The 27863-nt window shown below is 39.0% G+C and overlaps 1 protein-coding gene across 2 annotated transcripts in view; it reads right to left on the reverse strand.

Annotated features, from left to right (window-relative positions):
• The window catches only part of RASAL2 (RAS protein activator like 2), a 350264-nt gene that overhangs the window by 169358 nt on the left and 153043 nt on the right, over window positions 1–27863 (reverse strand). For both annotated transcript variants that reach the window (XM_021682604.2, XM_044916396.1), the window contains exon 2: window positions 10562–10689. In XM_021682604.2, the coding sequence (XP_021538279.2) occupies window positions 10562–10689 (128 nt within the window). The remainder of the gene's footprint in view (window positions 1–10561; window positions 10690–27863) is intronic.

Raw genomic sequence — 27863 nt, forward strand, 5'->3', positions numbered from 1 at the left:
CATGATTGTCCTCTCTGCCATTTCCCTCCACTCCTTAATCTCTCGTTTACTTAGTCTTATCTCTTGCAAGCAAAATGGAATTCAAATGGCCTCCTACACCCTCTTTGAACTGGGTTGGTGCCAAGCCAGCTGGGGCCTTTGCTGGCATCCGGGCAGGGAAGTGTATTTCATAACACATAAGCAATGTCTATTTGGCACAATCTGCATGAAGCGATTTACTGAACCAATGAGTCATTTCTCAAGGTGATACTCCTGGCAGACTTCTCTTTCAGCGTTCTGCCCAGACCTACCCTTCTGTTATATTCTCAAATTGGTAAGTGGTGTATTTAACACTCTTCCCATGTATATCCCCCAAGCAGACTTGTTCCCATTTCTGACAGGAAACATGCAGAGTTAAGAGAGAGCGCTAAAAGATCCCACACACTGAATACATGAGTGATACTAGACTAATATAATCCTCCCACATTCCAGCAGTGCCTGGCTAAGGCTTCGGTTTAAATCCTTATAGAATCTCTTAATTATCTTCTGAACACAGCAATAAACACCCTGGTGATTAGTTGATTAAGGTTTAAAACAGCCTTTTTAGGTAATTTTAGCAGGAAATCCCTTAAACTCCTTGTTTCAATGAATTCTAAATTTTCAGTGCATAATTCCAAAGGTAAGTGTTATACTCTTCATGATAATGTGGGTGAAAGGTAGAAGCGTGACAGCAGACTCTGATCCTTCCACCAAAAAAGTGGCTTTCTAATCCTTTCCTGTAATGAAATTAACAATATATTAAGTTTATCATTTAAGTAGCAGGCACAGCAATGGCTTTACATTTTATCAGAGATTTAATCCAGTTTTTCCAACTTAATGGCAGAACACACCTGTCTCAGGGCATTAAACTGTCTCTGTATCTGCTTTGTACCCTCATCATCCCTTCATCATCCCTTACCAGGTCTACTGCAATAATCTTACTCATGTACTCATGTAGTTCCTTCCAATCCCTTCACTCAATTTTCCACATGATCAACAGAGTTACTTTTCTAAGAAGCAAATCTGATGATGTTATTGCCCTGTTAAATACCTTTCCATGGTCTAAATCATTTCCAGGATAACATCCAAATTCTTTAGCATGGCCTTCAAGGCACTTTATTATTTTGTTCTTGCCAGCTATCAGCTATTTTTTTTTTCCTCTTGCAAACTTTATTCCAAAAATTCTCAACATTTTGCAGTTTGCCAAAGAGATATGTTTTTTGACTTTGTATCCTTACACATACTTGGACTATCCTTCCCTACTTTTCCTCCAGCTGAGCTTCTATTTGTCCCTAAAGACATGGTTCAATCAAAAATTTCTCTGTAAAATCTTTCTTGGCGTTCTTCATTTCACATCACAACCCACCCAGGCAATATGTCGGTTAATCCTTCCCTTATGGTTATAATTTTTGAAATAATTTATTGAGGTGAAATTCACTTAACCTAAAATTAACCATTTTAAAATGAATAATTCAGAGACATTTAGTACATTCACAATGTTGTACAGCTATCACCTGTTGAGTTCCAAATGATCATAGCTTTTAATTTACCTCAATGTGTCCCCAAATAGACTACATCTTTGCAACCACAATACTGCACACAAAATAGATGCTCAATAAATAAATAAAAATGAATCAAATATTCAACAATGGAAAAGCACCTTATGGATTATTTTTCTCCTTTTTTATTACCTAGTTTTAGAAAAAATATGGAATTAAGCCTCATGTTCTAGGAAGATTTATAACATAAAAGGAAAAGATAGAAAAGTCTCAAATTTATATTAAGGAAATGGATATTCAGAATCAAAGTTTATAATTTGCCTTTTAAAAAATCTATTGGACAAATATTTATTGAGAATTTACTTAGGTGTCAGGAACTTTTCTAAGCACTGAGGAATACAGCACTGAACAAAACAGACAAAGTCCCTGCCCTAAAGCTTACACCCTCGTAGGGGAAGGGATACAATAAACATAATAAATTAAGTATAAGGCATTTCAGAACGTGGTAAATGCTATGGGGGAAAAAAATATCAGAGCCAAGTAATTAGATCAAAGTTTTAGATGGGAGATATGAGGAGGGATTGTAATTTTAAATAGGTTGGTCAGGGTGGGCCTTATTGAGAAGGTGAGCAGGTGTAAGTAAAGAGCTGAAGGAGGTGAGAATGTGAGTCATACAAATATTTGAGGGAAAAGGCAAGGCTAAGGCCTTGAGGCAGGAACATGCTGATGTGTTCAAGAATCCTAACAATACCAGAATGGCTGGGACAGAGTGAGTTGGGAAAGCTTCTGGCCTTGAAAACTTACAAGAATGGAGTTACCATTAATGGAGATAGAGATGGCCTCTGGCAGGTTTGGGAGGGAAAATTAGGGGTCTAGTGTGAGGCATGTTGGAGATGACTATTTCTCCAAGTAGGGGTGTGATGGGAGATGGATATATGGGTCTAGAGAAGAGAGAGGTATAGGCCTGAGATGTAAAATTAGGAATCACAGCACTAGAGGGTACTGAAAGTCTTAAGACTGGATGAGATCTAAAGAAGTGAGGCCCAAGGACTGAACTCTGCAGCACTCCCCTGTTAAGATTTAAAGAGAAGAGAAATCTGCAAAGATGACTCAGGAGGAAGGATGACTCCAGAGAGGCAGGAGGAAAACTAAGAGTGCATGAGGTCACAGAAGCCAAGAGAAGAAAAGTGGTTCTAGAAGGAAGGAGTAATCAACTGTATTAAATGCCACTGACAGATGAAGTAGGATGAGAATGGAGAACTGACCCCTGGATTTAGCGAGGTGGAGGTCACCAGTGAGCTTAACAAGAGTATAAATGGTGTAAGAATCTGATGGAGCAAGTTTAAGAGAGAATGAGAGAAGAGGAATTAGAGACAATGGGTTTAAAAGTTTTAAAGAATTTTTACTGTTAAGGGAAGCAGAGAAAGAGGAGTGAGATTAATCCAGGCTTATTTCTTCATTTAAGATGGGAAAAATAATAGCATGCTGATGGGGAATGATCCAGTAGAGAGCAAAAAATTAAAGACATAAAAGAAGCAGGGGAGAATTGCTAGTGATCCATCCTTGAATAGGTGAGAAGTAATGGAATGCACACACGTGGATGGGCTGACCACTGGATTGTAGACAGGTCAACCATAGTTAAAAGAGACAAATCAGGATATAGGGAAATGCTTGCTGGTGGATGGGCAGACATGGTATATGGTAATGAAGTATGCAGAAGTTCTCTTCTGGGTGCTTGAATTTTCTCAGCGAAATACGCAGCAAAGTAACCAGCTATAAGAGGGTAATAGAGAAAGGATTAGAATAGAAGAGATGTGAAAAAAAAAGTCATTTTATAATTTTTTTAAAAAGATTTTATTTATTGGGGGCGCCTGGGTGGCTCAGTCGTTAAGCGTCTGCCTTCGGCTCAGGTCATGATCCCAGGGTCCTAGGATCGAGCCCCACATCGGGCTCCCTGCTCAGCGGGAAGCCTGCTTCTCCCTCTCCCGCTCCCCCTGCTTGTGTTCCCTCTCTAGCTGTCTCTCTCTGTCAAATAAATAAATAAAATCTTAAAAAAAAAAAAAGATTTTATTTATATGAGAGAGAGTGAGAGAGAGAGTGCATGCACAGAGGGAAAGAGACAGACTCCCCGCTGAGCAGAGAGCCTAATCCCAGGACCCCAAGATCATAACTTGAGCGGAAGGCAGACACTTAACTGACCGAACCATCCAGAGACCTTGAGAAAAAGTCATTTTAGAAATCATTTTGGATTGTGCTACTCAAAGTGTGGCCCAAGGTCTTGTGTAAACTGTTACTGGTCTGCAATAAATAATTTAACAGTGCAGAAATTGAGAAGTGTGCCTCATGTGATCAATGGGTTTCACTGTACAGCTCACTTTCCATGAACATGTACAATTTTCATGATTTTATTTCTTCTTTTCCTGTGTTATGGTTATTCTGTGCATAGTTGTTGAATTATAATTTCATTTTGGTTAAATCTAATTAAAAATTGGGACTTGTGTATTTACATCTTTTTAAAATTTCAATTTTCTTAACTATTCATTTTATTGTATTTTGTTCACAGTCGGGTGGAGAAAACACTGGTCCTTCACCGCACATAGATTGAGAAGCATTAGTTCAGGAGAGCTGGACAATAATTAAGCTAGGAAAATGTTTTTTGATTGCCACACAGCATTAGGGGCTCACATGAGGTTTGCAGCCATTAGTTTAAAGACCGTCAGCATGATGGATCTTCTGCAGACACATTATGCTGCATGGAAGCAGGGCAAGACAGAAGAGGGGCAGGATTTGACTGAGCTATCGCGTTGCCAAGTAAGCATGATAATGCATGAGAAGGGCAAGGAAATAGTATGCAAGGGATTGATCAGAATGGCTGACCATGGAATTCAGGCTGGGTGAAGAGGGAAGAGAGGATATCAGAGGTCTAAGGGTCAGAAAAGGTTATAGCATCAATGGACCATGGGTCTCAAAAGGACTGAAGGATTGTTGGAATAAGGGATGAGCTAGAAAGCAGAAGGTGATGAGGAGAGTGTAAAATGCATGAAATTGAGAATATGAAGAAGTTGTAGCGATGAGGTGGGGTAGAGGAAAAGATTCTTGGAGGAGAGAGGTCAAGGACCTCAGACCCAGTGTGTTGGAAGAAGCGTCTCTGCAGATTTTGGAATCATCACAAAATAAGGCCAAAGTAGTGCTGAAGCTAATGATAATGAGCCAGGAGCTCAAATCAACAAAAAATGAAAAGGAATGACTGAAAAGGAAGATGACTATAAGAGGAGATGCAGGATTTGGACTTTTTAGGGAAAATGAGGGAGGGCAGGAAGCAGTCAGAAAGAGGAAGAACAACTACTACAGGCAGCGTGGTATGAGGGCTGTGGGAGAAAAACAGCCATCACTTGACAGGACCTCACAGAAGATGGTGTTCTCAGGGAAAACACAGGTTCTCTTGAAACCAAGAAGTTAAGGGATGCCTACAAAGAACAGCTGGAAGAAACAGCTGGGTTTGCTGATGATGGACTGTGACTTGCAGAGGGTATAGTGATAGGGTTTTAAGAGGTGGTAAAAGATGTGCAGAAGGCAAGGACAGAAAAGAGGATTTACAGAGCCATATACAGACTGTGGGAGATGAGGGGTTCCCCATTTGTCCAGGGCTACTCAAGATGACTGGCATAAAAACAAAGTATGCAAGATATTGTTTCAGAAAGTTACTCCTCATGGACAGTTATTTTATGAGACAAAGGTGGGGCCCAGGCCTGGAATACTCAATTGATCAGTAATCTTTAATCAGTGGATTTCACCTTGGTTCTAGATAAGGCATGTTTCTTGACTTATGCTCTCTATCCTGACTATTTAATTTCTTACAGTACTAAATTGAATAAAAGGTAGATAAGGGCAGAAAGATAGCAAATGATCTATTCATAACACTCATTAATAGCTCTGATAAATGACTGCTGACAAAGCAGGTTGGTTAAAATGAACATTTTCAATTATCTGTTTATTCAAACTGGATAACTAGAAATCTTCTATACTAATATTCACTCCACCAATTTTTATTATGTTTTAACTTAATATAAACACAGCAACATGTACTAGACTATCCCAGAAAAGGCTGACCTTTATTACATTATTTTAATAAAATAAAACTTAATAATATTAAAATACTGGAAAAGGGTCATGGGTAGGGAGATGGTAACAAAAGCAAGGCAGATTTTTCAATAGATGGAGAAAAAGAAAAAGCATCATAAAGAGCACCTGAGCTAGGCCCTCAGAAGTAAGAATTAAAATAAAAGAGGGGCGCCTGGGTGGCTCAGTTGTTAAGTGTCTGCCTTCAGCTTGGGTCATGATCCCAGGGTCTTGGGATGAAGCCCCGCATCGGGCTCCCTGCTCAGCAGGAAGCTGGCTTCTCCCTCTCCCACTCACCCTGCTTGTGTTCCCTCTCTCGCTGTCTCTCGCTGTCAAATAAATAAAATCTTTAAAAAAAAAAAAAAAGAACTAAAATAAAGAAACTAAAATTCTTTTCTTGTTATTACCTTGGCTTTACTATATTAAAGACTGCTGAGTAAGAGAAGGGATGGAAAAGAAAAGGGACAGAGACGAGGAGAAGAGAAAAGGGAGATAGCCACAGCCGAGAGCTGAGAAACGTATTTGCTGTTCACTGCTGCCCCTGAACTCACTTCCCAGGAAGGATGACTTACTAAACTGGTATTTTACCTACAGCTTTTTAGGTATTTACCTCTATTTTTGGCAAGTAATCTTTGTCATTTGTTGAGCCAGATCTTTTCTTCTCCTCCCCTCTCATTAATCCCTCTTCTTTGTCAAGAACATATTGTTTATGCTGTGGAGGTAGGGGGTAAAGCGGGGTTATGGACCTACCAAATCAGAATGATCTCAACTCTCTGACAGATCAGCAATAAGCAGATGAGTTATTTGGATGTGGAAGGACTTGTACACTGTCACAGTTTGAGTAAAGTAGTAAATAGCATATGATAAGCTCAAGGGTTTTTCTTCATTTAGAAAGACAAAGAGTTCATCTAGAGCTCGATGCCGGGCTAACTACATTCTGCCAACCTCTCCAGATGTACCCGCGGCCCTTCTCTCCCTTTGGTGCAAGAGCAATCTTGTTTTCCTCTGGCTTCAAGTTACGTCTGGCTAGTAGGTAACAACTGGCAAGAAATCAGAAGGCAAGAAAAGAGCTGGAGGGTTTCTTCTCCTTTGCTTCCTCCCTGCTGGCCATCTTTGTTTGGGCAGAAGCCATGCTCTTCTGGGTAATGCTACACTAACTGCCAAGCAGCCCTCTCGTGCAACCCATCCTCTGGTTTCCAGAAGCACCGCTCCCTTCTTGGCCCTGAAAGTCTAGGGTGATAACAAGATTTCTGCTGTTACTAGTTCATGGTGCTTCACACTCTTTGGTGGGTCCCTTATGCTGTCCATGTCTCTGTCAATAGTCCCTTCATTAAACCTCTCTCAGTGAATCCCTGAGAGTGCCATCTGTTACAGTAGCTACACGGACATCACGTCCCATAGCCCTTCCGAGCAATTTTTGGAGCCAGGTCTACCAAATCCAATCTGTTCTCATTCCAAAATACTCAACTCAATATCTATTTCACTGTTCCTCAATGAAAATCCAACCCTATCTTGTTGAACTCGCTCCTTCATGACAACTGGATATCATCATGACGCGAGCAACCCGTTAGACTTACAGGCATACCTCAGAGACATTTCAGGTTCAGTTCCAGACCACCACAACAAAGCGAATCTAATGGGTTTTTTGGATTTCCAGTGCACATAAAAGTTGTGTTTACGTTCTACTGTAGTCTATTAAATGTGCAATAGCAGTATGTCTAAAAAACAATGTACATACCTCAATTTTAAAAAACTTCATTACCAAATAATGCTAGCCATCATCTGAGCTTTCAGGGAGTCATAATCTTTTTGCTGGTGGAGGGTCTTGCCTCGATGTTGATGGCTGCTGACTGATCAGGGTGGGGGTTGCTGAAGGATGGGGTGGCTGTGGCAATTTCTTAAAGTAAGACAACAATGAAGTTTGCCACATCAACGGACTCTTCCTTTCTCAATTTCTCTGTCGCATTCAATGCTGTTTGATAGCATTTTACCCACAGTAGAACTTTTTTTTTTTAAGATTTTATTTATTTATTTGAGAGAAGAGAATGAGAGAGAGAGAGAGAGAGCACATGAGGGGGGGGATCAGAGGGAGAAGCAGACTCCCCGCTGAGCAGGAAGCCTGATGTGGGACTCGATCCTGGGACTCCATCCCGGGACTCCAGGATCATGACCTGAGCCGAAGGCAGGCGCTTATCTGACTGAGCCACCCAGGCGCCCCACAGTAGAACTTTTTAAACTTGGGGTCAGTCCCTTCAAACCCTGCTGTTGCTTTATCAACTACGTTTATATAATATTCTAAATCCTATGTAGTCATTTCAACAGTCTTCACAGCATCTTCACCAGGAGTAGATCCCATCTCAAGAAACCACTTTCTTTGCTTATCCCCAAGAAGGACTCCTCATCCATTCAAGTTTTACCATGGGATTGCAGCACTTCAGTCCCATCTTCAGGCTCCACTTCCGAGTCTAGTTCTCTTGTTATTTCGATGACATCCACAGTTGCTTCCTCCTCTGAAGCCTTGAATCCCTGAGTCATCCATGAGAGTTCGAATCAGCTTTGTCCCCCAACTCCTGTTAATGTGGATATTTTGACCTGTTCCCATCCATGAATCACAGGCATTCTTAAAGGCATCTAGAACGGTGAATCCTTTCCAGAAGGTTTTCAGTTTACTTTGCACAGATCCATCTTTGGCAGCTATAGCCTTATGAAATGTAGTTTTTGGGTTTTTTTTTTTTTGAGAGAGAGAGAGAGCACGAGCACACACACAGGTGGGGGAAGGGGCAGAGGAAGAAGGAAAAAGAATCTTTTTTTTAAAAGATTTTATTTATTTATTTGAGAGAGAATGAGATAGAGAGAGCATGAGAGGGGGGAGGGTCAGAGGGAGAAGCAGACTCCCTGCCGAGCAGGGAGCCCGATGCGGCACTCGATCCTGGGACTCCAGGATCATGACCCGAGCCGAAGGCAGTCGCTTAACCAACTGAGTCACCCAGGCGCCCAAAGGAGAAAGAATCTTAAGCAGGCTCTGTGCTAGGCATTGGGGCTGGATCTCACGACCCTAAGACTATAACCTGAGCCGATATCAAGAGTCAGTCGCTGAACTGACTGAGCCACCCATGAAATGTATTTCTTAAAGAATAAGACTTGAAGGTCAAAATTACTCTGTCTTCCATGAGCTGCAGAATGGACACTGCGTTAATTAAAACAACATGAATCTTGATATACATCCCCATTAGGATTCTTGGGGGACCATGTGCATTGTCAGTGAGCAGTCATACTTTGAAAGGAATCTTCTTTCCTGAGCAGGACATCTCAACAGTGGGATTAAAATATTTCAGGAAACCGTGTAGTAAACAGATGTGCTGTGATCCGGGCTTTGTTTTTTCATTTCTAGAGCACAGGCAGAGTAGAATTAGCATGATTCTTATGGGCCCTAGGGTTTTCGTAATGGGAAATGAGCACTGGCTACAACTTCAAGTTACCAGCTGCATGAGCCCCTGACAAGAGAGTCAGCCTGTCCTTGGAAACTTTGAAGCCAGGACTGACTTGTCCTCTCTAGCTCTGAAAGTGCTAGGTGGCATCTTCATCCAACAGAAGGCTGTTCGTCTACCCTGAAAATCTGTTGTGTCGTGTAGCCACCTTCAGGAATGATCTTAGCTAGATCTGCTGGAGAACTTGCTGCAGCTTCTGCATCAGCACCTGCTGCTTCACCTTGAGCTTTCATGTACTGGAGGTGGCTTCTTTCCTTCCTTAAGCCTCATGAACCAACCTGTGCTGGCTTCGTTTTCTTCTGCAGCTTCCTCACCTCTCTCAGCCTTCACAGAATTGAAGAGAGTTAGGGCCTTGCTCTGGAATAGGCTCTGGCTGAAGGAAATGTTGTGGCTGGTTTGATCCTCTATCCAGACCACTGAAACTTGCTCTGTCTCAGCAATAAGGCTGTTCCACTTTCTTATCACTCCTGTGTTCACTGGAGTAGCACTTTTAATTTCCTTCAAGAACTTTTCTTTTGCATTCATAAGCTGGTTTGGTGCAAGAGGCCTAGCTTTCAGCCTCACTTGGCATTCAACATGCCTCCCTCACTAAGCTTACTCATTTCTAGCTTTTGATTTAAAGTGAGAGATATGAGAGTCCTCCTTTCACTTGGAACACTTAGAGGCCATTGTAGGGTTATTAACTGGCCTATTTCGATATTGTTGTGTCTCAGGGAATCTCAGACAGGCTAGAGAAGAGGGAGAGGGATGGGGGCAGCCGTCGGCGGAGCAGTCAAAACATACACATTTATCAATTAAGTTCACCATTTTAGATGGGTACGGTTCATGGTGCCTCAAAATGATTACAACAGTAACATCAAAGATCACTGATCATAGATCACCATAACAAATACAATAATAATGGAAAAGCTTGAAGTGATAATTACCAAAATGTGACACAGAGACACGAAATGAGCATATGCTACTGGAGATATGGTGCCAACAGACTTGCTCAGCACAGGCTTGCCACAAACCCTCAAATTGTTAAAATGTGGTATCTGCCAAGTGCAATAAAGTGAGGTTCAATAGAAGGAGGTATGCCTGTACTTAAAATTTATCATTCATACAGCCTCCATTTCTATAAATGTCTCATAACAAAATGCAAATAAAAACTAGCTTTCAGGAATCTGGTCAGAAAGAGAAGTAGCGGGGTGCCTGAGTGGCTCAGTCGTTAAGCATCTGCCTTCGGTCCTGGGGTCCTGGGATCGAGCCCCACATTGGGCTCCCTGCTCCACGGGAAGCCTGCTTCTCCCTCTCCCGCTCCCCCTGCTTGTGTTCCCTCTCTCGCTGTCTCTCTCTCTCTGTCAAATAAATAAATAAAATCTCTTAAAAAAAAAAAAAAAGAAAGAAAGAAAAAAAAGAAAGAGAAGTAGCTTTCCTCAGAAATATCCATCTCACCTCCTTCTCCTTGTTGAGCAACACCAACTGGCTGTCTGTGAGGATGCAATACTTCCGCTCCCATGCTGTGGTCTCTGTGTAGGGTGACTGGCCACAAGACAGACGATGGGTAGGTGGCCCCTTGACATCTGAGTGACAAATATGAAAAACAAAAGGGAGAAATCAGTATCATGCTTACTTAGTAGACTAGTATTTCAAATGTAAAATTCTTCAAAATTGAATTAAATAGTTTTAAACATGAACCTAAATGCTAAGTTGAAAACTTAACCTCCTTTGAAGAAAATAAACTATTATAAACAGAGGGAAAATTGGTGCTTTAGTCTGAAGAAAAGGCTGAAACCCTAGAAAGAATTGTTGGCACAAACCTGACACAGTAATCACCACTGTACATGTACTAAAACAATGGGAGGTTGCTTCACAGCTAAACTAACATCATTCAAAATAAAGAGGTGGGGATGACTCAGAGACAAGAACAAAAGAGAGAGCCTCTCGTCTTCAGGAGGACGACGTTGTACGTACACTTTGAGAGTACTGCTGACCCCAGACAAAGAATGAAGCTATTATCAGCCAGTGTCTTCAAAATGGCTTTATTTCTAGTCACGCGCAAAAATTAAAAATATTTAAACTATAGCATCATATTACCACTAGAGGCCAGTAAGATCTTAAAAACACAGAAAGCAACTTCCTCAAGGCAAGATCTAAATATATTACCATCAGGTCTCTTAGAGGTGGAGGTACACATCAGAGCTAAATGTCTGACTCTTCTCAAATGTCTCATTTCCCCATTAAATACCAAGTGGTTACTCTTACTTTGTTACTTTAAATTTTTTTGATATGAACTGTTTACTCATTTAGGCTGCTATAAAACTTGCAACACATCTTAATCAAAACTACACATTAGATCCGCTAAAGAAGGCTTTTATGACAGTTGAATATTAAAAGTTCTTTAGCCACGAAGGACTCATTCCTGTCAGGAATATACTGAAGGGATGATTTTAAAGACATTATTTATTACAATGTAGTTATTATGCTAGAGGAGCATCTCAAACCGAAGAAATTAGAAAACAAACACCTATGATGAGGGCAGGAGAGTTGTAAATCATAAATAAGCACATTTTATCTATTACATGAGTGTTTTCGTTACTATTACTTTCTACAAGACTCTTTATCACAGGACGATAGGCATTGCTGCTACTGGCTTTGAGGAAATACAAATAATGTCCTAGATATTTTATACGATAATCACCCAAACAAGCAAAGGGATAGCTGGAATTCTGTCAGAAACAAACAAGTCCGTAACTAGGGCACTTAGGTGTAGGTCTCTCCTTTTGCATTGCCTTGTTATTTTCATTGCTCCTCCTGGCTTAACTTCCTTTGCTCTCTAAAAATCTATCTAAACTTGTTGCTCTGCATATTTAGGGGAGCTTATCAACTACCCTACAAATAACTCAGTCACAGAACCCATGTTACTGGGGCTTGGCTGGACATGCTACTAATTCTTAGTTCACTGCTTTCCTTTATCCCCCCTCATTGTTCTGGGTCTGTCTCCTCTGCACTGTGCACAGAAGTACATCTATAGCTTCTCCAGTCCACAAACTCTCTTCCCTACCCTCAAGTCTCCCCTTGTATTCTAAAAGAGCACCTAAAATTAAAGTTTTCTTTAGACTTCAAAATGTCCTGAAGTTATCACAAAAAGCTTGAAACGAGGTGACTCTTAATCCTTTCTGACACATATAGATGATTCTTGCCTGTACTTAAAAGCCATGTCAAGGGCGCCTGGGTGGCTCAGCTGGTTAAGCGACTGCCTTCGGCTCAGGTCATGATCCTGGAGTCCCGGGATCGAGTCCCACATCGGGCTCCCTGCTCGGCAGGGAGTCTGCTTCTCCCTCTGACCCTCCTCCCTCTCATGCTCTCTGTCTCTCATTCTCTCTCTCTCAAATAAATAAATAAAATCTTTTAAAAAAAAAAAGCCATGTCAAAGCTGATTTTCTTCACATGATTTGGACAAACAAATGGGTTCGATTTTTACCACAATGCAGGCCTATTTTTAGAGTCAAATACCAACTCCACTTCAACAGAGAGGGATGCACCTACTGTAGGTGGAAATGCGGTGGTTTTGTGGCCTAGACAAGTTTTCATTCAAATGACTAACCTGCTTACGTAAGTTAGCCATGGGTGACCTAAGCTGCCCACTGTAATTTAATTTGAACAGTAATCTTAGGATCTATACTAAGCAAGAAGACACTGATAGGCTCTGTCCAATAAAATTAGAACACAGGATACTATATTTATAGCATAACTCAGGTTTCCTGACCAAACAGAAATCTGTATCAACACTGAATTTAAGAAAGCCTAAATTCCCTTCCCTGTGTCATCCTAAGTAATTCTCCTAAAGTCTCACTGTCTCATGTTCTCCCTTCCTTCAACCTGGGCTTTGTTGTTGGTTTCTTTGTGGTATTGTGAAACAAGACAGTGTCTCACACAGCATTTTGGGACCCCAAACTATTCCTCCCCAGTGCTAAAGGTAGAATGAAGTAGGGAGCAATACCACTATATTTAAAAAATAAATAAAAAAATATTCTGTCTAAAAGATGAGATTGGTTAGCCATGTTATAAATTTTACAGTTTCACATTTATTATCTAATACCCACTTTTTGATCACTTTGTATGAATGTATACCAAGGAAGAAAACATGAGAGAAGTTAGAATAAGTGATTTTGGGGGGTTCTTTTAAGCACTTCTGGTGGATTAAGGTTTAAAAGGCATTTTAAATAACAAGATAAAATAAGATTCTAAAATAACCTATAGATTTTTTTTTTTTAAAGATTTATTTTTTATTTTATTTATTTATTTGAGAGAGAGAGAACGAGAGACAGAGAGCAGGAGAGGGAGGAGGGTCAGAGGGAGGAGAAGCAGACTCCCCGCCAAGCAGGGAGCCCGATGCGGGACTCGATCCCGGGACTCCAGGATCATGACCTGAGCCGAAGGCAGACGCCCAACCATCTGAGCCACCCAGGCGCCCCTAACCTATAGATTTAACTCATTCATTCTATCATGTCCTTGTTTCCATGTTTACGTCAAGATTTAACAGTACCCTTGTAAAGCCTATATACTAAGATTATATTATATTACCACAGGACAGGCTCATCTTACCAATACTACCCCTCAATCAGTCAATCAATCAATCAATCAATATCAATCTCTCTCTCTCTCTCCCTCTCAGCTCTAGTAACATACTTCGAACTTTTGACTTCCAATTACATTTAGTGTCTAAAATTTATTAAAGAAAAGGATAACAGAATTACAAATAAGAATCTTAATAGCAAAACTGGAAAAAAAAATTTAGCCTTCCATTGTCCCAGTCCTATAAAGCTCCTAAGGGCGTTGGATGCCGGCTTTACTACAAATATTGAATAATTTTAGAAACATTAAAAAGCATCAGAGGTGGGCGCCTGGGTGGCTCAGTCGGTTAAGCGTCTGCCTTCAGCTCAGGTCATGATTCCAGGGTTCTGGGATTGAGTCCTGCGTCAGCTACCTGCTCAGTGAGGAGCCTGCTCCTCCGTCTCTCTCTACCCCACCCCCCTGCCCATGCTTTTTCTCCTGCTCTCTCTCAAATAAATAAATAAAATCTTAAAAAAAAAAAAAGCATCAGAAGTTACTCACTGGATCCCTTTGGAAAGCACTTCTCTAAGACTGGCTATTATCATGTGGGGACTAGGAATTCTCAAATTTCTTTTGATCTTAGGGTCCCTTTAAACTCTTAAAATTATTGACGAGCTCAAAGACTTTTTATTTGTATGGGCCATATTTATCAATATTTACCATATTAGAAATTAAAACAGAAATTTTTAAAAAAATAGTTATTTAATGGTAAGAAACCTACTGCATATTAATACACATAACATATTTTTAATGAAATGTAACTATTATCCAAAACAAACAAACAAAAATAAGTGAGAGGAGTGATGCTGTTTTAAGTTTTGGAAATCTCTTTTTTGAAGTCTGGCTGAATAGAAGATGACTGGGTTCTTATATTTGTTTCAGCATTGCATCTATTGCTTCATGTTGTTTGGTTGAAGTATATGGAGAAACTCTGGGCTCACACAGACATGCAGTTGGAAGGGAAGGGTATTTTAATAGCATTTTTAGATAACTGTGGATCATCTTTTTTAATACTATACCAAAGCCTGACAAGAGGATACTTCGTAAAAGTGAGTAAAATGTGGAATCTGACACCACAGCAATGAACTTTTCATACTCTGTTACATTAAAAATCATTGGTGTACCTTATCTTTGAATGGATTTTTTTTACCCATATGCATGAGTTTTTAACATCATACACTGATCATTTCCAAAACACTGGGTTAGTTTTGCAGATTTTCCAAATTATGGCACTTTTCATTATGTAATATCAAAAAATCGTATTCATTAATCTTCAGAAAAGTCTTGACCTTACCACAGAAGTCTTTACTGGGAAGCTATCAAGCATTTTTTGTCTTGAATTTTATCATTAGCAATAAATACTGTTGGCTTTTTCTCCTTAAATGAGAGCTTTATGTCTTTCTTTTTCCAGAAAATGTCTGCCAAATAGCCCAAACCAAAGAACTATAGTCTTTCAGTTGTTGTTTCAAAGTAAAAGCGGTGTTCCATGAAAACAAGAGGCAAGTTCAGCCATTTGCACAAAATGCTTTCTGTTGTGATAGCTGTCATACTTCAGTATGCAGCTCATGGGTGCTTCTCAATGTCATCAGACAGAATGTTAAAAAGATGTGAACTCGGGGTGCCTGGGTGGCTCAGTCGTTAAGCGTCTGCCTTCGGCTCAGGTCATGATCTCAGGGTCCTGGGATAGAGCCCCGCATCAGGCTCCCTGCTCAGCGGGAAGTCTGCTTCTCCCTCTCCCACTCCCCCTGCTTGTGTTCCCTCTCTCACTCTGTCTCTCTGTCAAATAAATAGGTAAAATCTTTAAAAAAAAAAAAAAAAAAGATGTGAACTCTAGGGTTGAGAGTCAATAAAATTAAGGACTTTCGCTGAGTTCTCCAGGATTTTCTGAAAACTATCTGTTTGCCCCTCCTGTGTGTGGCGGAGGAGAATGCAATGACTATTGATAGTTTGGAGCCACCTCCTTGATCTTACTACTATTTCCTCAGTGGGTCTACTCATAATTGCTTTTCCATCACCAGTGCCAAAGTCCATACAGTTTTTTTTTAAAAAGGGCAAGTTTATTGTGAAAATAGTTTTAACCTAACAGATCAGGGGGATCCTTGGGTTCTAGGGTTCCAGAGACCATACTTTAAAAACCACTACTTAGACACAGGAAGCCAGTGAGGATTCCAAGGAAATCTGGCAACAGCTTGCTAAGATAAAGTAAGCAGAAAAAAACCAGAGGTCTTATATAATGGATGAGAGACTAATGTAATGGCCTGGCATGGGATAATTATTAGGGTCACAGACTGGTGACAGTGAAATAGAAAGAAAGGGTTCATGTGACCCTAATTTCGAAATAGGAATTTAGCAGGGAAGTCCGCAACCAATTTTTTCAAAACAGGAATAAAGAAAACCTAAAGGGAAGCTTTTGAATTTGAAATGAATTAGAAGGAGTCACTGTAATCCATTATATCCAAATCACTTCAAAACAGCATTCAAAATGCCAGATTACTTAGTCTACCTGTCAATCTAAAAGTCAAACCCTGGGCCTCCTCAAGCACTAATATAAATTTAGTAACTACCTGGTAAGGAAACAACAGCAACAACAATTTTCTTGTGTATAACCCTTCCTCATAACCCTTCCTTGTAACCAGAGAAGGCGGCATCAGGGCCTGTCACACCCTTTGACAAAGATGATGAATAAAAACGGAAATTCTAGTAGGTATAATCTGTAACTAGTCTTGCTGTAACTTTTCTCTTAGAGGGTAAGCATCTTCTTGTCTCTTCCAGATTTAGAAAGCATCTCAAAAGACTTACAGTAGGAAAGTATTAAAGGGATCTGACTGAAAGCAGAAAGAGGAGTAAGGAGAGTGGAAAAGAACAAGTCCATGACCAAATATGGAGAATGTCAAAGAAAAAACAGCTGTGAGATATTTTATTATTTTATCATACAGCTCCATAGAAGTTCATCTGAGTTGCTTTTGTATCACATCATTTACTAGCCACGTGTTCTTTTAAAATTCCAACATTATTAAGTTAAATGCAATTGGTAAAATCCTAAACCTATTTACTGCCATCCAAAGCAAGCTTTACAGAGTATTCTACAGAGAGACTCTTCCAACTAACACAGGCCCTAAGGTTTTCATTCAATCTCAATAGCCTTTCATTGATTCTTAGTACCAACCTAAAAAAAGCAAAAACAAAACACGGTTTTGGGAAATCTATCTCTACAGGTGAGATTTTAATGTATTAAAAAAGAAACACATTTCTAGCATGTAGTTTTTATAAACCGCAGAGGTCTGAACTACTTAGAAAGATCTATATTTTCATGTGTGTGTGTGTGTTTATTTCCATGCCAGAGCCAACCCAGTTTATTAATGGCAAGTTCTTCCCAACATTCAAAATTCAATCATCAGACTCATTTTCATTCTGAATTTGGTTAGAATTCGAAGTCAAAGTATAAACATTACTTTATTAAGTCTTGGAACTGGAGTGACCACTTTTCTTACAGAAGTAAAAATACATCTAAATAACTTTACCACAGAGCTATGCCATTCAAACTAGCTAAGAACGTGTCAATTTCCGGAACTACACAAGGGCTATTTTTCTCTTCACCAAAATGTTCAAAACAGTTTTAACAGAAGTTCAAGTTTAAATATCATTTATATTCATAGGCCAACTAACAAGCTATATTTTCAACAGATAGTTCTTTATTTTTCTAAAAAGAATAAAAGCCTTGCCCTGCCATACAGCTTTAAAAATGTGGTATATTCTTGGCTATTTTCTACAGGCAATTTCTGTTGCAACAGAAGAAATGTTAGAGTTGCCACGTGAAGACGGTTTTTAATCATAATGTCCATAACTGTAACATGCTGCTCAGCAGCAGCCCCCTGACGTTAGATACATGACCAAGTAATTTTATAAATGTGTTAATGCTGTCTGCTCAAGACTTAATGTGGCTGCCATCAATTACTGCATCAATATATTTTAAGTCACTCTCTTTCATTTTTATAGTATTGAAAGGAAAGACAAAACCAATCAGGTCATTAAAGTTTAATTTTCTTTATTTTCCCCTCCTTACATTTCCACCCTCCATATTCTGTCAAAATGTCAGAAAAATACCTATTTGCAGAATAAGCAAACAAAAATCTTCTTATAATAACTACCCAAACATAAAATTATTGGTTATGAACTCTGCTTTGTCCTGACATGCAATGAACCCTTGGGCTGGCAAATTACATTACAGTGCATACAAATCGATGGCCCCAGTAGATTTAAATATGGTCACACTCACCTTGGTGAGTAATAAGGATACTAAGTAATAAATTATTCAGTATGTTTAAGATATAAAATCATTGCTAGGTCAGAAATGTTTGCCTTTATGGAAATACATTTTAGTCTATCATAAATTCACTATGAGACCGTAACTATTTGGTAAAATGAATTTATATTGTGTCTTTTATGCTTAGCTAGCCATTTATGTTTCCTTCTCAACTCTGGAGGCTTAATTGCCATGCTACTTGATCACTGGTGGCTAGTCAGTAAATCCCCTATGCTGCCCATTACCCTTTTTAAGAGAAAGGGAGGGCAGTTAGGAGACATCAAGGGACACTTCTTTCTGGTGAGTGATTTCCTTTAGACTAAGATTTGCAAAGGCTCCCTTTGCTGCCTGCCTCTCAGTCTCAGCAGCACCAGGGCCTACGCCCGGGGCTTCTACCTCTGCTCCATCACAGGCCAGAGTTACCTGGTAACAACGTAGTAAGTTCCTTGAAGGCCTGACCTTTATAGTAGACAATCAGATGTTTGATAAAGGTAACACTTCTTTTTTTAGAAGAACTAATTTTAATTGGATGCTATTATCTACCTATTTTAAAGAAGATGACCGGGGTGGGAAACGATTACCGCGATGGTTCCACCTTGCATCTCCTTCCATGTCGCTAGTACAGTTTGCACTGCACCTGATCATGTGTGCCGTTCAAGAGCAGGCAGAACAGATGATACAGTTTTCTGCTGCTTTTCGGACATGCATTAGAAGGAATAAGTCTCATAATTCCCACACAGGGCCAAGTACTGCTTAAGCAACTCCATGGCTTGGGTAACTGAATGGAATGTAGTGGATGAGGCCACGTTTGGATGACAGACGGCAGTCAATCACACCCTGTACTTCAACCCCAATAGGACCACTTAACATCTACAGTTCATACTCTCACCTAAACAGAAAAATATAAAATACTCAAAACAATTCACTTATATACTAATCCTTAGAAGGAAAAAAAGGTCTATATGCAAGATTTTTTTAAATAGCCAAGTATTGTGCAAATTTAAGAAAAGTGTAAGAAAATACTAATCTGTCCCTTAAAACATAACCATGGCCTTATAGAAATGATCAAAACTCAAGATGCTTTTTATGTCTCATATTGCTGCTACTGGTAGAAAAATGAACTATACTAAGAATCAATCTCAAACACCATGTAATACTCATTTCTTCTGTTATATTTAGCACCTCTTCCTATATTAATATACCCCCCCACGCTTGCCTCTTTTTGAATTGAATCTCTTCACTTTCCTTTAGGGGCAGCTGCTGTGGGGGAAAAATCAGAGCTTTAAAAGGAATGTGATTCTTAGTGGAGAAGGAAAAACAGAGTAGTTTACCACTATTGAGAGATCGGTTTCTGAGGTTTTAGCAATTGGTTATACAGCCAATACTGTAAGAGTATCTCTCTATCTAAAGGAGCAAAGAAGGCAGACTACATTAAAAATAAAACCTATCAAGAGTTTGGCAGCATTAAAAAATTTTAATAGCCCTACCTCTCTCCACAGAATCAACTGAAATAGAATTACAGAGCTAAATATGCATCTCTTCTGAACTGTGACCTGTTTGAGTCACAAATCACTGAGCCTACAGTGAAAACTATCAAGGAGATAATACAGGCTTCTCTAAAGAATCCTATCAGTCACTCACTGCTAAGTCGACAACCCAGTTGAGTCAGCTCAGTCCTGACGCAACTTAGCTGACTTACATAAGGAGTGAAAAACCTTTCTTTTTATCAAAAACCACTGACCTCAAATCAGGAGGAGGGAACAAATACCTAAATATGAGACTATAAAGCAGTAAAAGGAAGCATTTAGCATATTCTCTTCAATACATCCAATACAAATAGAACTGACACCCCTCTTATCCAAATCTAATCCATGCCTGCAAATGTGTTGGATGGCAAATTTTCATGTAACAGGAGACTATATTCTGATTTTAAGTGAAAAAAGAAATTTAGCTCAAGCTCATCTAAAACTCCCAATTAATTTCCCCAAATATTAAGTATTCTTAATACTTCATATATACAATATTACAATTGTACATACCTATATGCAATCCACCAAAAACTTCTAAATTAAAAATAAACAAGCAAAATCATTAATATTTAATGAACTTGCTAGTGGGTATGTTTATGCACAATATACAGTATCAGATACAAATTACATTTTCGTCTTAGACTGCAGACATATACTGTAAGGTAAACAATAACCTGTTAAGATGCATAGTGAATGCAAATAGCACTACAAAATAAAATTAACAAGGCTTTCTAAAACTAACACCACTTCCATAATTTTATTGTTTCTCACAAATAGGTAAGAACCACATGCATACGTGCACAGTACATGGGGACATATGCACAGCAAAGCTTATGTCTTTCGTCTTTTGCCTCTCATTAGCCTTTATCATCTCCATCATTTCTCCTACTGTAAGAGGCTTACTAATCCTCCTTGGCTCACCTACTTTTCACAGGCTTTTCCATTATCTTAAAAGATATTTCGACTGCATGAAACCTTTAAACAACACGATCATGAAATACTATCCTGTTGGGAAAACAACATACAGGGGATGGCAGTCTACTCCACTTTCTCTTACCCAGATTCACGTGCAACTTAATGTTTTTGGCCAGAATACACGTGCGAATTTCTTTTAATGGTACTTCAATTTGGATGGTCAATTTTAGGTTAAAAATTTCCAAGTCATTGTAGCAAATATTTGGATGATGAGAGTTCACATATCAAGAGATACTTTCGGGGCGCCTGGGTGGCTCAGTTGCTTAAGTGACTGCCTTCGGCTCAGGTCATGATCCTGGAATACCGGGATCGAGTCCCGCATCCGGCTCCCTGCTTAGCAGGGAGTCTGCTTCTCCCTCTGGCCCTCCCCCCTCTCATGCTCTCTCTCTCTCATTCTCTCTCTCAAATAAATAAATAAAATCTTTAAAAAAAAAAGATACTTTCACATTACAGACAGTAAAGAGAAAAGAATGGATAGAGGGAAGGAATTGATGATAAGTGTAAAGTAGAAGAAATAAAAACAAAGGTCAACACAAAAAGAAATGCAGGTAGAGGGAGGTCCTTTGGGAAACAAATTAGAGTTGAAAGAGATGTTAAAGGCTAGTAAATCACACTCCTTCAGTTCATAGATCATTAAAATGAGGCTCAGAGAGAGAAAATTACTTGCTCAAAGTGATGCACTTAGCAAAGTTATCTTGTAATTTAGTTCTTTGATATGTAATCTAGAATTTTTTCTAGCATATCAGTAAAGCTTCTTCTTGCTTTTTGTTTTGTTTTTAATTCAGTGAATATTTATTTATTGTGCATACAATACTGTACTTGAGCCTGGGAAAATAAGAGTGAGCAGGACAGACCTACTCAATGAACTCATAGAGCTTTAATTTAGTAGAGGGGTAAAATACTGTACAATTAGAATACAGTTAATTTAAACAATTATGATAAACACTGTAAGAAGCAATAGAGGGTGTTGTGAGAGCATATAATAAGAGCAATGGACTTAAGTCTGTGGCATTGTAGCAGCTGGGAAGATGGTCAGTGGGAGAGGGGAATGTAAGTACTAGCATTTCAGGGGAATGAAATCACAGGCCCAAAAGCCTTTGAGGAAGAAAGTGGTTCTGCTCCATAGACACCTAAAAAGGAGGCCTCTCTGGCTACTGCACAGGGAACAATAGGGTAAGGGCAGGAGCTAGGAGGCTGGTGAGATAGTCTGGGCCAAGGTCATGCAGAGAGATCTTGGAACCAGACTAAGGATGTTTGTTGGTCTGGATCTTAGGAAGGAAAGGAAGCCCCTGAAGAATTTTAAACAGAAGAGTGACACTACAGATGCACATTTTTGTCAAGAGGTGAATGGGGTTTCCATTTACTGAGATTTGGAATTCTGGAAGAAAACCAAGTTTGAAGAGTAAGCTGATGAATTTAGTTTGGGTCCAATTAGGGCAAAAAAAAAAAGATCAAGTCAAAGCTAGATCTGCTATCCAGGTCCAAGACCTCTAATCCTGGCCTACAAACGAACCTGGAATTGCTTCAGGGAGTCCACAAATGCCTTATTCAAATTTCATTTCAAGAAATACATGGCAGCTACTAAGGTTAAAATGGAAGACTGGACATATATAATTTCATTTCTTCTCAAAACTCCACTAAAACTAAAGATAAGTTTATATTTATAGATAGAGACAGAGCTAAAACTCCACATACATGGAAAGAAACAGAAATAGGGGAAAAATTAAATAAAATTTTAGAAGCTATGAAGAATATGTTCAAGTGTTAACTGACTTAGCAGGCCTGAGAAAACTGAATCCTAGTCGAAGAGTGAGGAAAGCTAAGAACCAACCCAATTTACATCACAGAATCTTCAAAAAGTTTATGGATAGGCTAGTACTAGGTATCTCTCAGTGGGGAGGAGGGATGGTCTAAAATGAGACCTGGGTAAGTTAATTTAAGAATCAGTGTCCCAAGATCTTCTTTCCAATTAATTCTATAGGCAACTGTCACTCCCCAACTACCCAGGTGAAAGAATGAAGGTTTGCTCTCTTGGAAGGGTAAAATCAAGGGTGAACTAAAGGATGACTGTCACAGTTGAGAAGAGCATAAAATGCTAAGAAGTGCTTTCCACAAAATTCTCTTAAAGCCACTCCCTGCCCCCCAACTGATTCACAGAACTGGCAGATAGACAAATTGCCCTGTGGCAATTAGAAGAACATTCTGTGGGTATCACATCAGCTCAAGAGGAAAGAACCAAACAGAATTCTCCCAACAAATAGCTCATCTAGATCACCTCACACAAAAGCCTTCAGTAGACAAGCCCCAACTCTACACTCCTATCTTCTAGGCAAATCTCTCACCTACAATTCTTAATCTGGAGTAAAGATACCAGAGATCAAAGAAAAGTCCCTACCATGAGAAAACAGAGGTCAAAACAAACAGGAAAAGGCAATCTGAAGGAGACACAAATGATACCAGAAGAAAAAATACAACCAACCATCATTATCCTCAGAGGTATGAGAAGAAATAATGTCCATTAAACAAAAACAGGATGCTTTTTATAAAAAGCAACAATTATAGAACTTAAAAGAGCTTTTTGTATATTAAAAACATGATAGCAGAAATGAAAACAAAACTCAATAGTACAGTTAGAAGATAAAGTTCAGAAAATATCCCAGAAAAAAAAAAAAAAAAAAGACAGAGATGGAAAAGAAAAAGGAAAAGAAACTCGAGAAATTAATCCAGGAGATTCAACATAAAAATATTAGGAAAAAAAGATATCCACCAAAATACATCGCTAATAGGGCGCCTGGGTGGCTCAGTTGTTTAAGCGCCTGCCTTTGGCTCAGGTTATGATCCTGGAGTCCCGGGATTGAGTCCCGCATGAGGCTCCCTGCTCAGCAGGGAGTCTGCTTCTCCCTCTGACTCTCCCCCCCTCTCATGCTCTATCACTATCTCTCTCAATAACTAAATAAATATCTTAAAAAAAAAATACATCGCTAATAAAAAACAGTTCACATGAAAAAGCTCAGGAACAAGAATGGATCCAGACTTCTCAAATGCAACCCAGGAATTTGGAAGACAATGGAGTAATGTCTTTAAACTTCCGAAAGAAAATTATTTCCAACCTAAATTATTCACTTAGCCGAACAATCAAGCATGTGAATAAAATAAAAATGTTTTTGATATTCAAGGCCTCAAATTTTGGGGAGTGTCCTAGTCTGCATGGCTTCCGTAACAAAATACTACAAACTGGGTGGCTTAAGCAACAAAAATTTATTTTCCCATAGGTCTGGAAGATGCAAGCTAATTTGGTTCCTGGTGAGAGCTCTCTTCTGGACTTGCAGATGGCTGCTTTCTTGCTGTGTCCTCTCATGATGGAGAGAAAGAGGTATCTCTTCCTCTTCTTATAAAGGCACCAGTTCTATCAGATTAGGGCACCACCCTAATGACCCCATCTAACCTTTATCACCTCCTTACAGTCCTATCTCCAAGATATAGTTACATAAAATAATTGGGGGGTAGGGGACACAAATTTTCAATCCATAACAGGGAGTAAACCAAAAAAACAGCACACCATATTTTTACAACAGGTGTTCTAAACTCAGGAAGAGAATCGAAGAGTATTTCAAAGTGATGATGAAGAGAAATAGGAGGCTGATAACTATGCACCAAATATAAGCAATCCTGACTGGAACAGTGTGAATAAAGAGACTGGCATGCTGAAGACATCATACCATGCTTTTTGCTACTTTACCATTTTTTAAAATACTGGAGCATGTGCTTGAATGAAAGGAGGAGGTAAATAAAAAGAGAGAAAGCCTTAAGATCCAGGAAATAGAGCTTCCTCCCTAAGAAAAAGGCAAAGAGAATTCTAAGGATGATAGCAAAGCAAATACCTAGGATAATAGCTATTCAGGGAACAGTCTTAAATATAAAAAGACTAGGGGGATTCCAAGAGGGATGTCACCAAGAAAAAAGAAAATCAAACAGAATAAAGCTGGATCTGATGAATTACCTGATATTACTGACCTTGAGTAAAGACTGTACTGCACAACTACAAGAAAGCATGGGAAGAATAATAGGTACAAAGAAACCTACACAAATGAAAAAAACAAGGCAATTATTAACCTCAGAAAAAAAGCAAGCAAAAAAAAAAAGGTAAGAAAGGAAATGTAAGAATGACATTCAACCATGCCCAGTTTAGGCATAATAGTGTAAAGTACTGAATACTGAATTTATATATATATATAAATTATGGTAAGGCAGTTGGGATGATTTTACTTGAAAGCCAACTCACCATCCACCATAACAAAAAAATCAATAAAAATCTCAAGAATTGATGAATTAAATAAGCAGCAGTATATTCATGTTATTTAGAATTAAGGAGGTATGTAAATGCCAGAATGAAAAATTAGAAGAACCAAAATTCTTGCCTCAGAAAAAGGAGGATGGGGTGAGGAAAACCAATATAGTCTGTTAAGAAAAAGGCAGACAATCCAATCAAACAATGGCAAAAGACTTGAACAGTCACTTCATAAAAAAAGAGTATCCAGGGCTGGGTGGCTCAGTTGGTTAAGCGTCTGCCTTTGGCTCAGGTCATGATCTCAGGGTCCTGGGATTGAGCCCCATGTCAGCAGGGAGCTTGCTTCTCCATCTCCCCGTCCCCTGCTCATGCTCTCTCACTCTTGCACTCTCTTTCTCTCTCTCTCAAATAAATAAATAAAATCTTAAAAAAAAAAAAAAGAAAGACTATCCAAATGTCCATTTAACATGTAAAATGGTACTCAACTTCATTAATCATCAGGGAAATGCAAATTAAAACCACAGTGAGAGATTACTACTACATACCGACCAGAATAGCTAAAATGAAAAGATACTAAGTGTTGGTGAGGATGTGAAACAACTGCAGGTGGGAGTGTGAATTGGTACAATCACTTTGGAAAACTATTCAACAATATTTACAAAAACCAGACATATAAATACCCAGCAATTCTACTCCTAGATATATATACCCAACAGAAATAAGGACACATTTTCACCAAAGGACATTTATAAGATTGCACACAGTGACACTATTCATAACAGCCAAAACTAGAAACGATCCGAAATGTCCACCAATAGTAGAATGGGTAAGTGAACTGCAAAGAGAGTGAAAGCACTACAACTAGATGGAACATGAAGCTCGCAAATATGATATTGAGCAAAGGAAGTCAGACAAAAGATGTATGATTTTGCTTATATAAAGTTCAAAAACAGGTAAAACTCACCTACAATATTAAAGTCAGCAACATAGTTACTCTTTGGATGAGCAATGACTGGGAAAGGGCGTAAGAGAGACTCCTGGGATGCTATCAATGTCCCATTTCTTCAGCAGGGTGCAAATTACTCAAGTATGTTGCCTTTATGCAAATTCATCAAGCCGTACATGAACCTACAGGATTTGTGCACTCTTCTCTGTGTACATTATATTTCAATAAAAATCATCCTTTCTATTTTTAAAGTAAGCTCTACGCCCAACGTAGGGCTTGACCTCACAGCCCCAATATCAAGAGTCACATGATTGAGCCAGACAGATGCCCCAATAAAAATTATACCCAGTTCTACCACTTATAAGTTGTGTGACCTTGGATAAATTACTCAACCTAAGTGAACTTCAATTTCTTCATCTTTAAAAAATGGATAACAAAACACCTACCCTCAGGGATTTCTGTGAGGTCCAAATGAAATAATACACATCAAATACTTGACAAAGTGCTGCACATATACTAAGCACACAAGTTTGGTATTACGATTAACCATCTGGGCACTGAAAGGGGGGAGAAAATCATTATATAGTCTCATTTTGAATGAATTTGACTTACATGAAACACAACTTGAGCTGTGTAGTCAGATGACTAGATTCAAATCTGCCACTTACTATTTCCATGATTTGGGGCAAATGATTTAACCTGAGACTCCACTTTCTCAATTATAAAAGGGAATAATAAGATCATGGTCTTGTGTGTATATGTGTGTGTGTGTGTGTGTGTGTGTAGAAAAAATTTTAAAGTTAAATTAAAAGTGAAAGTTCCAAACAAAGAGTGTTTGAAATATAAGTGTATCTATATTTTCATGTGTGCATATGTGTAGGTGTGAATGCATTAGTTATTTAAAAATATGAAGGTAAGTAGTGGAGGAAAACTCTAAAGGAGTTACAAGTGTTTGCCTCTATGGAACAGAAACCAGCTCAGGCATTGGGTAGAGAATATAACTGTTCTTTTTCATTTCAATTCTTGTAGTACACACTTGTAATTATGTGCATCTATTACTATGACTTAAGATTACATTTTTTTTAAGATTTTATTTATTCATTTGAGACACACAGAGAGAGAGAGCATGAGCAGGGGGAGAGGCAGAGGGAGAGGGAGAAGCAGGCTCCCCGCTGAGCGAGGAGCCCGATGTGGGGCTCAATCCTAGGACCCTGGGATCATGACCTGAGCCGAAGGCAGACACTTAACCATCTGAGCCACCCAGGTGCCCCTTAAGATTACATTTTAAAGTGACATTATTCATTTTAAAAATATACAGCTAAGTCCTACCAAATGAGAAAATGGTTAAAGGGAGGCTCTAAACTAAGTTGATCAATATCAAGTTCATGGACAAAGAAGAAAACAAAGTTTAAAGCACTTCAACACATTCATAATTCAACTTCTCTATCATGATACATAGCGTGGGTAGCATAGAAATGCTAACTTTGAGTCCACAGATGCTTAACTTCCTCTATTATTAGAGAATCACCTGTTACTAGGGAACCACCTATTTTTAACTAGTTCAAGTCTACTTAAAAATCCTAGGAATAAGAAAAGAAATGCTGGCTATAAGGCTTTTTGTTTGTTTTATTAATATCTAAGCAGCATTTGGAACATCAGGTTGAAACTTACACTTCTCATATGACTCTCTAAGGTTTTAATTTCCCCCATAAGATAAGTAATACAGTACTTGAATATGCAGGAAGGTGATACTAACTTAGGGCCCTGGTACATACTGACCTCTGCTAGGATTCTTATATAGAGCTGCTTAACATAACTCCATCCTGATTTAAGCACGTACAAACTGTTTACAAAGATCTCTTAGAGGCTACCCAAGCACAGGAATTTGGCAGAGTAAGATTCAGAGTCACGGCAGGACCACGTCCCAACTTGGGTTATTTGATTGAGTTAACACACTAGAAAAAGATACAAACAGTTTCTCGATTTCTGGCACACAGGGAAGTGCTCAGTAAATGTCAGCTCTCATTATTATCCTTGCTACTGAGAAGCATCATGTTAAGAACACAAAATCTGGAGTCAGACTGCCTGAAAAGGAATGG

The sequence above is a fragment of the Neomonachus schauinslandi genome, chromosome 6, assembly GCF_002201575.2.
Source record: "Neomonachus schauinslandi chromosome 6, ASM220157v2, whole genome shotgun sequence".
Lineage (NCBI taxonomy): Eukaryota > Metazoa > Chordata > Mammalia > Carnivora > Phocidae > Neomonachus > Neomonachus schauinslandi.